Source organism: Drosophila persimilis, unplaced genomic scaffold (genome assembly GCF_003286085.1).
Source record: "Drosophila persimilis strain 14011-0111.01,24,50 unplaced genomic scaffold, DperRS2 tig00000686-arrow-arrow-pilon, whole genome shotgun sequence".
In the NCBI taxonomy this organism is placed as follows: domain Eukaryota; kingdom Metazoa; phylum Arthropoda; class Insecta; order Diptera; family Drosophilidae; genus Drosophila; species Drosophila persimilis.
Window position 1 is genome coordinate 1,391,642 of NW_020825336.1, and position 12,904 is coordinate 1,404,545.

General features: G+C 44.2%; 1 protein-coding gene across 1 annotated transcript; it reads right to left on the bottom strand.

Moving 5' to 3' along the window:
- Nucleotides 1–254: 254 nt before the first annotated feature.
- LOC6601677 (POU domain protein CF1A) lies at nucleotides 255–4,815 on the bottom strand. Its single transcript, XM_026991802.1, is given in 1 exon segment — nucleotides 255–4,815. A coding segment is annotated over 1 exon segment (2,268 nt). The 5' UTR covers nucleotides 3,983–4,815; the 3' UTR covers nucleotides 255–1,714.
- Nucleotides 4,816–12,904: the final 8,089 nt, after the last annotated feature.

The window sequence follows — 12,904 nt, forward strand, 5'->3', positions numbered from 1 at the left end:
TGGTTTTCTTGGTTTTTGTGGGGGGTGGAATGTGCACCGCTTTTTCTTTTTTTGTTTTTGTTGACTTGGTGCTTCTTCCGTTCGGTATAGCATATATATCTATCTGTACGATATATAATTTATAATTTAATATACAATTGAGGGCATGGCTTAAATCTTAGATATTCGGTTTTCTCTGCACAAAAATAGTTTTCAACATACCATTAAAAAAAAAAAAACAGACAAATTAAGTTTCTAAAAAAAAGTTACACCCAAAAGAAGTAAAGGAAATTTTGCTTAAAGTTAAGAACAAAATTATGCATTAATTTTGTGGCATATATGTGTGTTTATGTTCTATAAAAAAAAATTGTAGTTTTTATTTTTATTTTTTTACACATTTATTCGTTTATTTTGTTGCTGCTCTTGAAATATTTTCCATGTGTGTTTATTTTCATTCGTTTAGCATTTACGTTTCTTTTGTTTTTCTTTTTGGAATGTACATCAATTTATTATATATTACAATTTATATATTTAGCATTGTTTCATAGTCGATTATTCGATTATTCGATTATTTAGTTATTAAGATTTAGCTATATTTCTGGGGGTTTCTTGCTTATAGAGAGAGAGTACTGTACTAAGTAACTAAAATTCACGTTAAAAATTACCGCCTAGAAATTACTCGTACAATTTGTATATTTTATAAATGTTTGTTGTATTTATTTCATATGGTTTTTCAAAGGTTTTTTTTTGTTTATTAAAAAAAAAATTCTACAATTGCATTTAAAGCTAAGAAATATGACTTAACTTTAAGTTGTTTTCCATTTTATTTACAGATGGTTGTTTTTTAAATTTTTTGGGGATTCTTCGATTCGATTCGATTCATCGTTCGTTCTGTTTCGCCGCGCGTTAAATTCTACGTTTTTTTATTCGATTATAAAGATGGTTGTTGTGGTTTTTGTTTTTGTTTTTAGAGTACAATCTACTGGCTATATATATATAATATATATAAACACGGGGCTTGCTTTTAAGAACCTTAAACCCTAGCTAGAACATTCGATCGTGTTTCGTGTTGTGTGGTGTTTCTTGTATCTTTAAACCGCGCCACAGTATATAGTAAAAAAAAAAAGTATCTGTGGACTGTGTTTGGATTTACCTTTTGTTGCTTTTGGAGAGCAGCTGAGGAATTTGATTTTTTCTTTTTTGGTTTTTTAACACTCGAGTCGCACTTTTAACTAGTTTTGTTTTTTTCCTTCCATTCCGTTCTTCCGTCATTTAGTTTTTAATTTTTAGTTTTTAGTTTATTTAAATTTTAAAACAACATCACTTGGTTTCACGTTTGATTTGAATTGCGTGTAGTTTCATTACATATATGTACATATGTATGAAAAAATTTAGTTAATTTGATTTAATTCAAGTTTTTTAAACTTTAAAAAAAAAATTGTTTGTGGATGGCAGCTCCTTCTCTCCTCAAAAATGAATCCCTGCTTCCTGCTTTCTGCTTTCTGCTCCTCCTTTTAGCTGAAGTTTTAACACAGATTAATGCACTGGTAAAAAAAAAAATATTGAGAATTCTTCCCCTAGATCCGTCTTCCTTCCTTCAACTAGATGTATTCTATATATATTTCCCGATTTCTATAGCTGATTCCTACGGCTGCGGCTCACGCTTGAAATGCGGCCACCCGTTCGACACCGAATCCTAGGAGGACTCGTAGCCAAACCAGGCGGCCGACGAATGCTATTCCCCACCGGCGCCGCCCGCACCGCCAAAGCTATTGAAGTGACGCACTGCACCGGGCGCTGCGGCGGCCCCAAACTGGAGGCTCAGCTCGAAGAGGCGGCGTGCGTGCAGCTGCTGCTGCTGCTGCTGGTGGTGGTGGTGCTGCTGGTGATGGTGGTGCTGGTAGTGGTGGTGCTGATGCAACGCCGCCGCCGAATGGGCATTCAGATTGAGATGCCCCCCTAGGACACTCGAGGCGGAGCCCGGCGATGCCGCACTCGGCGGCTGCAGCGGCAGGCCACTGTTGCTGCCGGCTCCGGGGGAGAGCTGGGAACTGCTGCCCCCCGAGGAGGCGACGCCTGCGGCCGCCTGTTGCAAGTGCTGGGCATGGGTATGCTGCAGCTGGTCGCTCGTATGGAACAGATGCGGATGGTGGGCGGGATTCAGGTGCGGATGCTGGTGCGGATGGGGATGATGCGGATGCTGGTAGCGCATGGGATCCATGTACATGGCGGCTGCTGCAGCGGCTGCTATGCTGGAGGCCTGTTGTTGCTGTTGCTGCTGCTGTTGTTGCTGCTGCTGCTGTTGTTGGTGGTGTTTCACCTGCTCCTCCGTGTTGTTGTTGTTGTTGTTATTATTATTGTTGTTGGTGGTGCTGTTGTTGTTGTTGTTGCTAGTCTGATTGCCAGCGGAGGAGCTGCCCAGCGGACTCTGCGGCGACATTACCTGGCTGGTCATCGTTGCCGATGATCCCACACTCGACGACGGTGTGTTCGGTGTATGCTGCTGCTGATGTTGCAACACTTGCTGCTGTTGCTGCTGCTGCTGCTGTTGTTGCTGCTGCTGCTGTTGCTGCTGCTGTTGCTGCTGTTGCTGTTGTTGTTGCTGTTGGCTTAGACTATTGAGGGATGCAGGAGTGGACGCAGCTGCAGCTGAGTTCGACTCCTGGATTTCTGATTGCTAGTGAGCCGCCAACTGGTGAGCGGCTACCGACGCCGATTGCATATTCTGGGGACTGAGCATCGGGGGGCTGTGCGAGTGCGAATGGGTGCCCATGGGGCTGCCGTGCATATCGTGGTGTGGGTGGTAGCCCCCATGGTGCATGTGCCCCGGCGGCATTCCGTCCATCATATCCCCACCGAGGGTATTGGGCGGCGTCATCCGCTTCTCCTTTTGCCGGCGATTGCAGAACCACACGCGGACCACCTCCTTCTCCAGCTGCAGCGAGTCCGCCAGCGAGGAGATCTCCTGTGCCGATGGCTTCGGCTGCTTGTGGAAATGCTGCTCGAGGGCACCCTTCACGCTCACCTCGATGCTGGTGCGTTTCTTGCGCTTCCGCCCCTGGGCGGCGATCTTGTCAATGGATGTGGGCGATCCCGTTGTGGAGTCTGCCTCCTCCAGCCACTTCTGCAGCAGCGGCTTCAGCTTGCACATGTTCTTGAAGCTCAGCTGTAGCGCCTCGAAGCGGCAGATGGTCGTCTGGGAGAAGACGTTCCCGTAGAGGGTGCCCAGTGCCAGGCCCACGTCCGCCTGTGTGAACCCGAGCTTGATCCTTCGCTGCTTGAACTGCTTTGCGAATGCCTCCAAATCGTCGGATGTGGGGGTGTCCTCCTCGCCACCGCTGATGGCGTCCCGGTCGCCGCCGCCCATGTGATGTGCATGGATATGCAGCTGGGGGGACTCCCCCCTCAGGGCATGATGCAGTGGCGCCACACTCTGGTGGTGCGCGGCCGCCGCCGCATGTGCCGGATGGTGCAACATCCCATTCATTGCGTGGTGGTACTGCAACGGGGAGCCGCCAGTCGGGGCGTAGTGGCCGGCGTGTGGGGCATGCCAGGCGGCATGGGGCGAGGGCGAGGCCATGCCCTGCTGGATGCGTGTCTGCTGCGACAGATGCTGGGACATCTCCTGCTTGACGGTGTCCGCTGCCGAGGCCACAGCTGCGGCGGCGGGATGGTGGTGCGTATGGTGTGTGGGCAACGACCACGGATCGGGATGCAAGGCGCTCCACGAGCCCAGACCGGAACCGGGACCCAATCCGCCCAGGCCTCCGCCGCCGCCGTTTCCCTGGCCATTGGGCGACGGGGAGGAGGGCAACTGGTGATGGGCACTGGCTGCCGCTGCGGCTGCTGCATGATGATGATGATGGTGTTGCATGTACTTCATCTCGCCGGCATCGGCGGCCGAGCGGGGCGAAGATGTGTGATAGCCACCGCCTCCGCCGCCGCCGCCGAGGGCCATGTCAAGATCACCGCTGGGCGGCGTCATATACGATGTTGCGGCCATCCCCACCGCTCTGGGGCTGTTCAGGCCCTCCACGCTGGCGGGGTAGGGCTCCAAGTTGGGGCTCAGTTTAACGACTTTGTACACCGATCGATCGAAAGGAAGACCAGTGTCCCTATGCTCATTCCACTCGAACCGTGAGGCAACCGTCTTGAAGTCTTTTACGGGGTACGTGGCAGGCGCAAAAATATTCCAATTGGCGACGAGGGGCGACGATGGCACCGACGGCGACGGCGACACTGGGCGATGGTGTGGCACCTCCAGTGGCAGTGGCAGCGGCGGCGACAGCGGCGACTCCTCTCCTCTCCAGCAGCGTCTGGCGCTCAACAAGTCTTCAATTTTCGCGGCCCTCGAAAATTCCGACGGCAACGTCAGCGGCAACGTCAACGCGGCGAATGGATCGATGATGGATCGTAAATCTTTGAATATTTTTTAATTCAAAATTTATCTACTCGATAGGATCTCTGGGATCTTTTTATTATTTATTTTATTTTTTGTTGTTGTTGTTGTTGTTGTTGTGGTTGTGGTTGTAATATATTTTAATAGCACTTTTTAAACACTTGGCACTTTTCGTGGGCCAATAAAAAATAGTATTCGGTTTGCGGGGAAATTCGCTTTTTTTTCAGATCATAGCAAGGCTCTGGGACGATGTTGCTAATGAGTGCTGAATGCTATTGCTATTGCTGGTTGCTGGTTACTGGTTGCTGGTTGGTCTCAAGTCACAGATAAAAAAGTACTCTGATTGTCAGATTCCGATGATGTTCCCGTTTCCGATTCCGATTTGAGATTCTTTTGCTTTTGCTTTTGGCTGAGAGATTTGATTGAGAAATTTCAAAACACAGACATGACACACAGAATCGGACAAGAGAGACCAGGGAAAATTCACGTGCAGACTCGTAGAGCTATCGAAGTGAACTAACCGTCATGTCTCGCGCGGCAGCGCTACGTTGAGCGCGGCTCTCGACAAGATACAAAGATACACGCACACTCTCGCATCCGCACGGACACAGACACAGTCCCAGACACAGTCACAGACACACGGGGGAACATTTGTGAGATACAGCGCTACGTTGAGCAGTTCGGCTCTCGACAAGACGTTGCCACACCGATACACACAGACACACCGACGACACATATATACTCACTCTCTCACACACAGGGAAACACTCCCCGTACGAGCGTACGAGCTACGAGCGTACGAGCGTACGAACCAGTTTTCAACCCAGCTTGTTCGAGGCATTCAGTGTGCGCGGGTTAGAGGAGCACAGCTAACAGAGCAGCCAAGGCACTAGAGAGAGATGGCCTGCACACGACTGGAAGAGCAACTCTGGCGCTCTATTGGATTCCACATATTCCAGTTTCCAGCGTTACGCCCACAAACGAAACGAGAGACGAAACGTAGCGAAACGAAACGAAACGAACGACAGAGCGGACGAGCGAGCGAGCGTTCTCTCGTGTGTGGTGTGTGTGGTGTGTGTGCATTCCCATGCAAAAGTGACATTTTTAATTGCCAAAGCGGCAAAAGGTGGCTGCCAGAGCGAGAGGACACGAAACGAACATCGGACATCGAACACAAACAACATCGCTCGCAGGGCTCCCGCGCCCCACACGGGCAGGGCGCGCAGCACAGAGCTCTCGATAGTCCGATAGGAGAGCTTTTTTGTGGGGAGCACGGAAGGATACGCGACGACGCCTCCTTTCCACAAGGAGAAGGAGCTTTGTTCAGTTCCCGGCTGCTGTTCTTTGGATAAAGAGACAACTTTTGGTTTCGTTTGTGCCTCTTTTTTTGCTGTGTGGTCGAAAGAACAGCACTGGCTGTCTGTAAAATAGTTTTTTGGAAATTCTAAGCAAAAGATATAACCTTTTGCCATTCGAAATCACTCAAAGAATTAACATTTTGCATGGAAATCTCATTCAGAAATAACAGAAATGGAAATTCAATGCCAAAGCCAGACATCTTCATCATCAGAGCTGGACTTCTTTTCTATTGTTTTCTCCATAGAAAGCCCACATTGTCTGGCAAACAAAATACACAAATAGTATCTGTATCTTTCTCTGGCTCCTTTTGTGTATCTGTGTGTGCGTGTTTGTGTGTGTGTGTGTGTGTGTCTGAGTGTCGAGTGTTTTGATTGTTGCATTAGTTTACAGTTAAATTATAACCGATGGTTATTGATGTGCTTTATCTGTTGAAGTTTCTTCTGCCAAATTGATGCAGAAATTAACATAGCAAAAGGGTGTATCGGGTGTATCGGAACACTCTCTTAGTAACAGATACAGATACATTGTCTCCAGTCTTCAGTGTGCTGAAGTTGTTGTTGTTTTTTTTCTTCTTTTTTTTTATTTAGTGGAGCGTTACGCCAACAAAAGAGAAGCAGAATCAAACGGAAAACATATCAAAAAGTTTATAGCAGGTTCCAAAAGGGAACAATGATTGAATGAAGGCGGAGAACAATAAAAAAAAAAATGGTTTAAATATACTAAGAAAAGATAGTTGGATAAATTAAACTGCGCCAAGAACTGATAGAAACATAGATACATATTAGATACAGACGCATAAAGATATAATGCAAGGGATAGAAATATGTACATATATTGATAAATCGATGCCAAAACTATTAAGAGAAAAAAAGTCCACTCTCCTTCATTTACTGACTAAGAATGTCTTTTTCTTTTACAGATATACCCAAAAAATAGATCAGATATTATTAAGCAAACTTTTCCTCAATTTGAGCAAGATAAATGCCATTTATATCCTTCAAGCCCACACCAAAGTTGAGGTTTTTAAGTCACTTTGAAAACTGCTATCGTTTTCACACCCCTTCTCTAAATGTACACCCTCTGCACCACCCCATTCATGCCACACTCATAGACAACACTCATTTTTGGGGCAGGTCAAGAGCTCAATCAAAAATAATTATGCAAACTAAGGTCATTCCGAACGAGACAGACAGAACGCCAGAGGGCGACAGGGAGACGGGGAGACACAAGTTCAACATTATATTTAGCATGAAATTTGTTCAGGCATTTTTTTGTTCCACATCTCCATATCCTTTCGGCCATGCCACACACAACACTTGGGCATAATTAATAAGCCAACACAACACAGCACAGCACAAACCAGCGCATCGCATCGCATCGCATATATTTTCAGCCTCATTCCCATTCCCTCCCAATTCACAGACAGACAGACAGCCAGCCAAAGAGTCACTGGGCATCATCATTGTTCATCAGTTTGTTGTCCTTAGACACTACAAAATTTACATGATAATTAGGTGGCGCGGCGGCGCTAACCAACAGAGGAAAAAAAACGCATTTAAATTTCAAATGTCGAAGGAGAAAAAATCCTGTTTTTCCCGCACTCCGATGAAGAGTAGAATGCGGCGGTGTGGTGTGGCATATGCTAAATGCGCACGCGCCGCGTTTTTTTTTTTTTTCTCTCTCTTTCAGGAAAGGACTTGTTGCATAATTATGCGCCGCATGCGAGTAAAAAAAAAAAAACCAAAAAACAAAAAAAATGGATAAAAAACCTAAGCGCTGCGTTTATGAATGGATTGGAAGAGGAGATCTCTTGCGGCCACGGCCACGGGCAACGGCAACGCCGCTGTTGATTTTTGGATGATAATGAGGCTCTCCGATTAGCATTTTGCCTGCATTTTTATACAGTCTTCTTTTTCGTTCACACTCCAGCACGGTGCTCCTCTCTCGCACTTCATTCAATGCCCCGCCGCACTTGTTTATAATTATTAGCATAATTTTCTTCTTATTTGCGCATTAATTTGTTGAGGAAACTTTTTTGGGGCGTCTGTTTTCGGTAATTAAAGTGCCATAATTTGCCCGAAAAAAGACATATAAACGGGGTCTGGTTTTGATCGCTTTGTTTATCGCACAATACAATTAATGCCCAAGTGATATACACATATATTTGTATCTGCGTATCTGTATCTCTATATATGTAGCTGTCTGGGCTGGAATGAGGGTATTCCGGCGACTAATTTGTGGCAAATGCAAAGCAATTTCATTTGTTTAAGTGAATTTTAATGCATCTCAACACAAATTTTATTGAAAAAACACTTTATTTTATTTAAATTACTGAAAGGTTTCATATTTTCATCAATTGGAAGCAAACGAAGCCTTATATGCAACGACAACCTACCGTAACTTGGTGTTGACTTAACAGATTTTATTGAAACTGGTTATTTTTGGAGATCTGTATGAGATAATTGAAATTATTCATGTTTGGTTCATCAATTTCTTATAAATATTCTATATTTCGTTTGGTCAGTGATTATATTTAAAAATAAAGTCATTTATTAAAGATTTCTCTTAATTTTACAGCAAATAGAAGCAAAAGAAACCTTAAATGAATTGGCAACCTATCGTAACTTGGGTTTGGATCAGCAGGTTTTGTTGAATCTGGTTGTATGGGTAGATCCTACAGGGATATGGATACATACTCAAGTTTGAGATTTATTGGTTTCATAATTTCCTGTAAATACAAGTATATATTTCGTTCGGAGAGAGATTTGACTGCGATAATTTCCTCAACAAATATTTTCTACATACAGCATATATTTCAAAAAAGTAACGTCGAAAATATGACAAGAAATGTCCATTACGCCAAAAGGTTATCCTAAGAAGTAACCCAAGCTAAATCGATTTAGCATTTCACATGCAATTAATCCCTTCTTCGGGGTCTTCTGTGTGTGTCTTACCTACATCATCTGCCTGGCAAAAGTTCATGCAAATAATCCTTACATCATCTTCATTTGTGCCCCTTCCCCGAAGTCCTGGCTGCCGCTGCCCCTGCCCAACAGATCCGCTGCCGCCACCCTACTCGCTCGTATCTCTGGCTCATTTGCAAACAAACGTTTCATTAAAAAGACACACACATCATCCTGCCATCATGCTCAGTTCTCATCCTGCAATCCATTTGCCTACCGAACTTCTTCGTCGCGTCGCGTCGGTCAACTCTTTTTACCATATGCCCAAAAACCAAATCCCAAATCAGTTTTTTGCGCGCCAAAAAGAAAAAAAGGAAGAAGCCCCGAAGAAGACAACCCCTTGAGGCGCAACCCTTTATCCATTATCCTTTGGTTGTTTCTTCTCTTTGCGGCAAGGTCAACTATCATCAAAATATCTAGATGCTCACGTAGGCAAATTGCATATAGGCAAATGGAATGGAATCCCTCGAATCTCACGGAGAGATGCATGCAATCCATTTATCATTTTTGCAATTTCAATTTTTGCAATTTTGCATGCAACGGCCGTTAAAAAACCCAAAGCAGAGTTTGCTCTCTGTCTGTCTCTGTCTGTCTCTCTCTCTCTCGGTTGGTTATCCTTTGAATCCTTTCACTTTCGCTACCTACAGGGAGAGGAACCCATCATTGAGTTTTGCCAAATTCCAGCACACATCCTGCCACATCCTTTGCCGCTTCCTTTCTGTCATATGCAAATTAGTTTGAGGCCCAAAAAAATAGAAATAGAATTTCGGTGTCCCGCCAAAAATAAATTTGTAGAACGGTGCACAAAATGGCAATTGTTGTCGATACCGAAGGAGGAGGAGGAGGAGGAGGAGGGTTAACCGTTAACGGGAACGGGAACGGGTGTCGTGTCCCGCTTTTCGGTTTAAATGCATTTTCTGGTGCGCCTCATTGGCTTTCGGCGTTCGACGTTCGACGTTCGCCTTTCGCCTTTCGGGCGGCCTGTCAATGAGACCCCGCGTGTGCAAAGGGCAAATATGCAAATTAGTTGGCATTTTTTTTCCCCCCCTTTTTTATTTTTTATTTATTAACTAATTTATCTCTGCGGCGCTGTGACACGTCCCATAGGCGGAGAGCCACAGAGCCAGAGAGCAGCAGACCATCAGCCCATCGGCCCCGTCAGGGTCGTGAATTATTGGCGAATGCCAGCCATAGAGGAGGTTTCGACAACAACAACAAAATAAAAGCATTGCAACACCTGGACACAATTTTTTTTGTAGCATGTACCTATGTATGTGTGTATGGATGTTTTTTGCTGACTTGTGGGGTAAGCGAGCGGCTCTTTCGACGGCCTCCATTAAGCAGTTAAGTAGGTGACGGCAGGAGGGGGGGTTTACGAAGGGATTTTCATATTTAAAAGAGACCCAAAGTGATAACAAGGTTGGAAATGTTGCGAACCACTTGAGAAGGGAATGTAGTAAAAGTCTTCCCGGAAGAATCATATTTTTCTAGGACTTTTGCATACCAGTATAGCTCTGAAAAAAGAGTCTTAAAAATCAAAAAAATTACTCCGTTGAAGCCCATTTTTAACATAAAACATTACACTGAAAGATTCACTTGAAACCTTTAAAGATAAGATAAATAATAAATAATATATTAACAAAGATGGAAAGCAATAGGTTCCAAGGGATCATTTATCAAAAGCCCTTCATGAGCTTATCAAAGAAATTATTCCCCTGAAAGCACTTTAAGTTCCCTGCCAATCCCTGAAAGAAGTATTATTTCGCAGAGAGATCATTCAATTAAGTATTTTCATCCTAACAAATAAAATCTGTCTACTGAAAACTTCTTCGTTTGAAACACTTGATAGCATATATAGATCTCCATACACTAATCCAGAATCATTCCTTTGAAAGAACCTTCCCTTTCAGCACCTTAGTTATACATCTTTTAAAAACCTTCCAGAGTACATTTTATTGATCAAAAGTTGAGTAAAATCACTTTTTTCCTAAACATTCGAAAGTTCTCTCTCCAAATCATTCCAAAGATGATCCAATAACCGATAAAAATTCGCTTTTAAAGACACACCAATGATACATTTAATTATAGCCTGTCCCAATCATAAAACCCAAATCCGAACCACAAAATATACCATTTACCATCTGCATTTGCTTAACTCACTTTCATCAGATCTCAGAGTTTTCCTGCTTGTTTTTTTGAGGGGAAATAGAAAAATAAATAATTCATTAAGGCATTAAATCTCCATAAACTTCACTTTTGTACGGGTGTGGCTCTGGCGTGGCTCTCACTTTCAATCGCATTTCAAATGCATCCCAAAAACCAAATCCGATTCCAAAATCAGAGGGAAATATCGCCTGAAAAATTATAAACTCTGTTCACACCCACTAAAGTGGCGACAGGAAACCCAAACGAGAACCCCCGAACCCCCGAACACCAGAACTCCAGAGCTCCCGAACAAAAGGGGAAGTAAGAAACATACATATGTCAATAAAAATCTCTCAATGTTTTTCAAAGTCCATTTGCATAATGCAGTCAAAAGGGCAACGCGTTCGCGTTTGCGTTCGGATTCGGTCTCAGGCCCGGGCCCGGGACCGGGCCCGGGCATGGGCTCTTCCTGTGCCCCAGAGCCGGAGGCCCAGGTGAGGCCTTGGCGACCCAAGGAAAACTTCAAACAGAACAGAACTTTGCAAACTATGGCACTATATAGTACTCCTCTCCCTCACTCGTACACGCATGTTGTTTGTTGTTTCCTTTGAAAAAAAAATATAAAATAAAAAGTAAAGGAAAAAACGTATGCGTCAAACGATATCCATCGCGGGTCGTGGCCTTTCGCCGGCGTCCGAGGGGTGCATATCATTAGCGACACACAAAATACACACACACACACACACACACAAAAAACAGTGGCACACATTTTCCCCGACGACTGACACTTTTTTTTCCAGCTCTCCACTCTTCCGCTCTCCTGTGACATCCGACACATCAAAGGCCAATCAACTCTTCTTCCAATTGTGTTTTCCGTCGTGTGCCGCTCCGTTCCTCTCCGGCGTTTCAATGGGAGTTTGAGTCTCTAGTTTCGTATAGGAAGCGGAAGTGGAAGCCCGCTTAACCCTTGCCTTAGCCTCGACACAAACCATCCTAGTGGAGGTCGCTTGGGGTGGATTTCTGCTCGGCACAAGCGTCGTGGTGGGTTTCCTTGACCTTGCCATAAAAAGTGTTGCTTTCAAAGGTGAAAAACTAGGTAAAAAAATATTGCAAAAAGGTGAAGATACACAAATTTTGCAAAGGGTGAAAAACTACCAGCGCAAAAGAAGAATTTTCACCTTCGGAACGCATTTTTTTCTCTCACAAACAAACTTTTCTTCACAAAAAAAAACATTTATCTCAACATTATTGGCCTTCTATGCCTGCACAAATTTGTATCCTTCCTTATTTATCAATATTTCCACAGATCTTTCTATGGCCCAAGTTTCTCCATCATTTTCCGCAGCATCTTCTACCGCAAATCGTCTTTTTTTCTGCTTAAAATTTCCTTAAAACTACATAAATTCCCTGCATAAATTCGTATTACTTGTATATATTTTTGAGCCAACAAATTGTAATTGAAACATAAACGCCATTTTGATGATTGCATAAAACGCACGCGCCAAGCGATTCGGATATTTATTTACCGTAAAAAAAAAGCACAACAAAGCAGCAACGAAAATTGTTGGCCGAAATTGCAAAGAAATTGCAAATGGCCCATAAGGCATAAATGAAATTTTTATAATCGAAACGAAACGGCGAAAAGCTGCGCATGCGCCGAATATTATTTTCTGCTGCGACTGCTGCTGATATTATTATAAATGTTATGGTTATTGTTATTAACTTTTGGACGAACAGAAGAAGATGTGACTGCAGGAGGAGCAGCAAGAGGAAAATCAGTGACTGAAGGAGGAGCACTGCAGGAGGGACCAGCAGAAGATGTGACTGGAGGGGCAGAAGATGTAACTGGAGAGGCAGAAGATGTGACTGGAGGGGCAGATGGACAGAAGAGCAGCAGAATGTGTGACTACGGAAGGAACCACAGGAGAAGTCCCTCAAAAAGCATCTTCATGTAAAGAACTTTTGCCGCATCTTAAAGAGAGTATTCCAGAGTGCAGTTTTCTTGTTTGATCTTGCAACCGGCCGCATCCTTGACTTTTGATGGGGGTGGTGTGTGTGT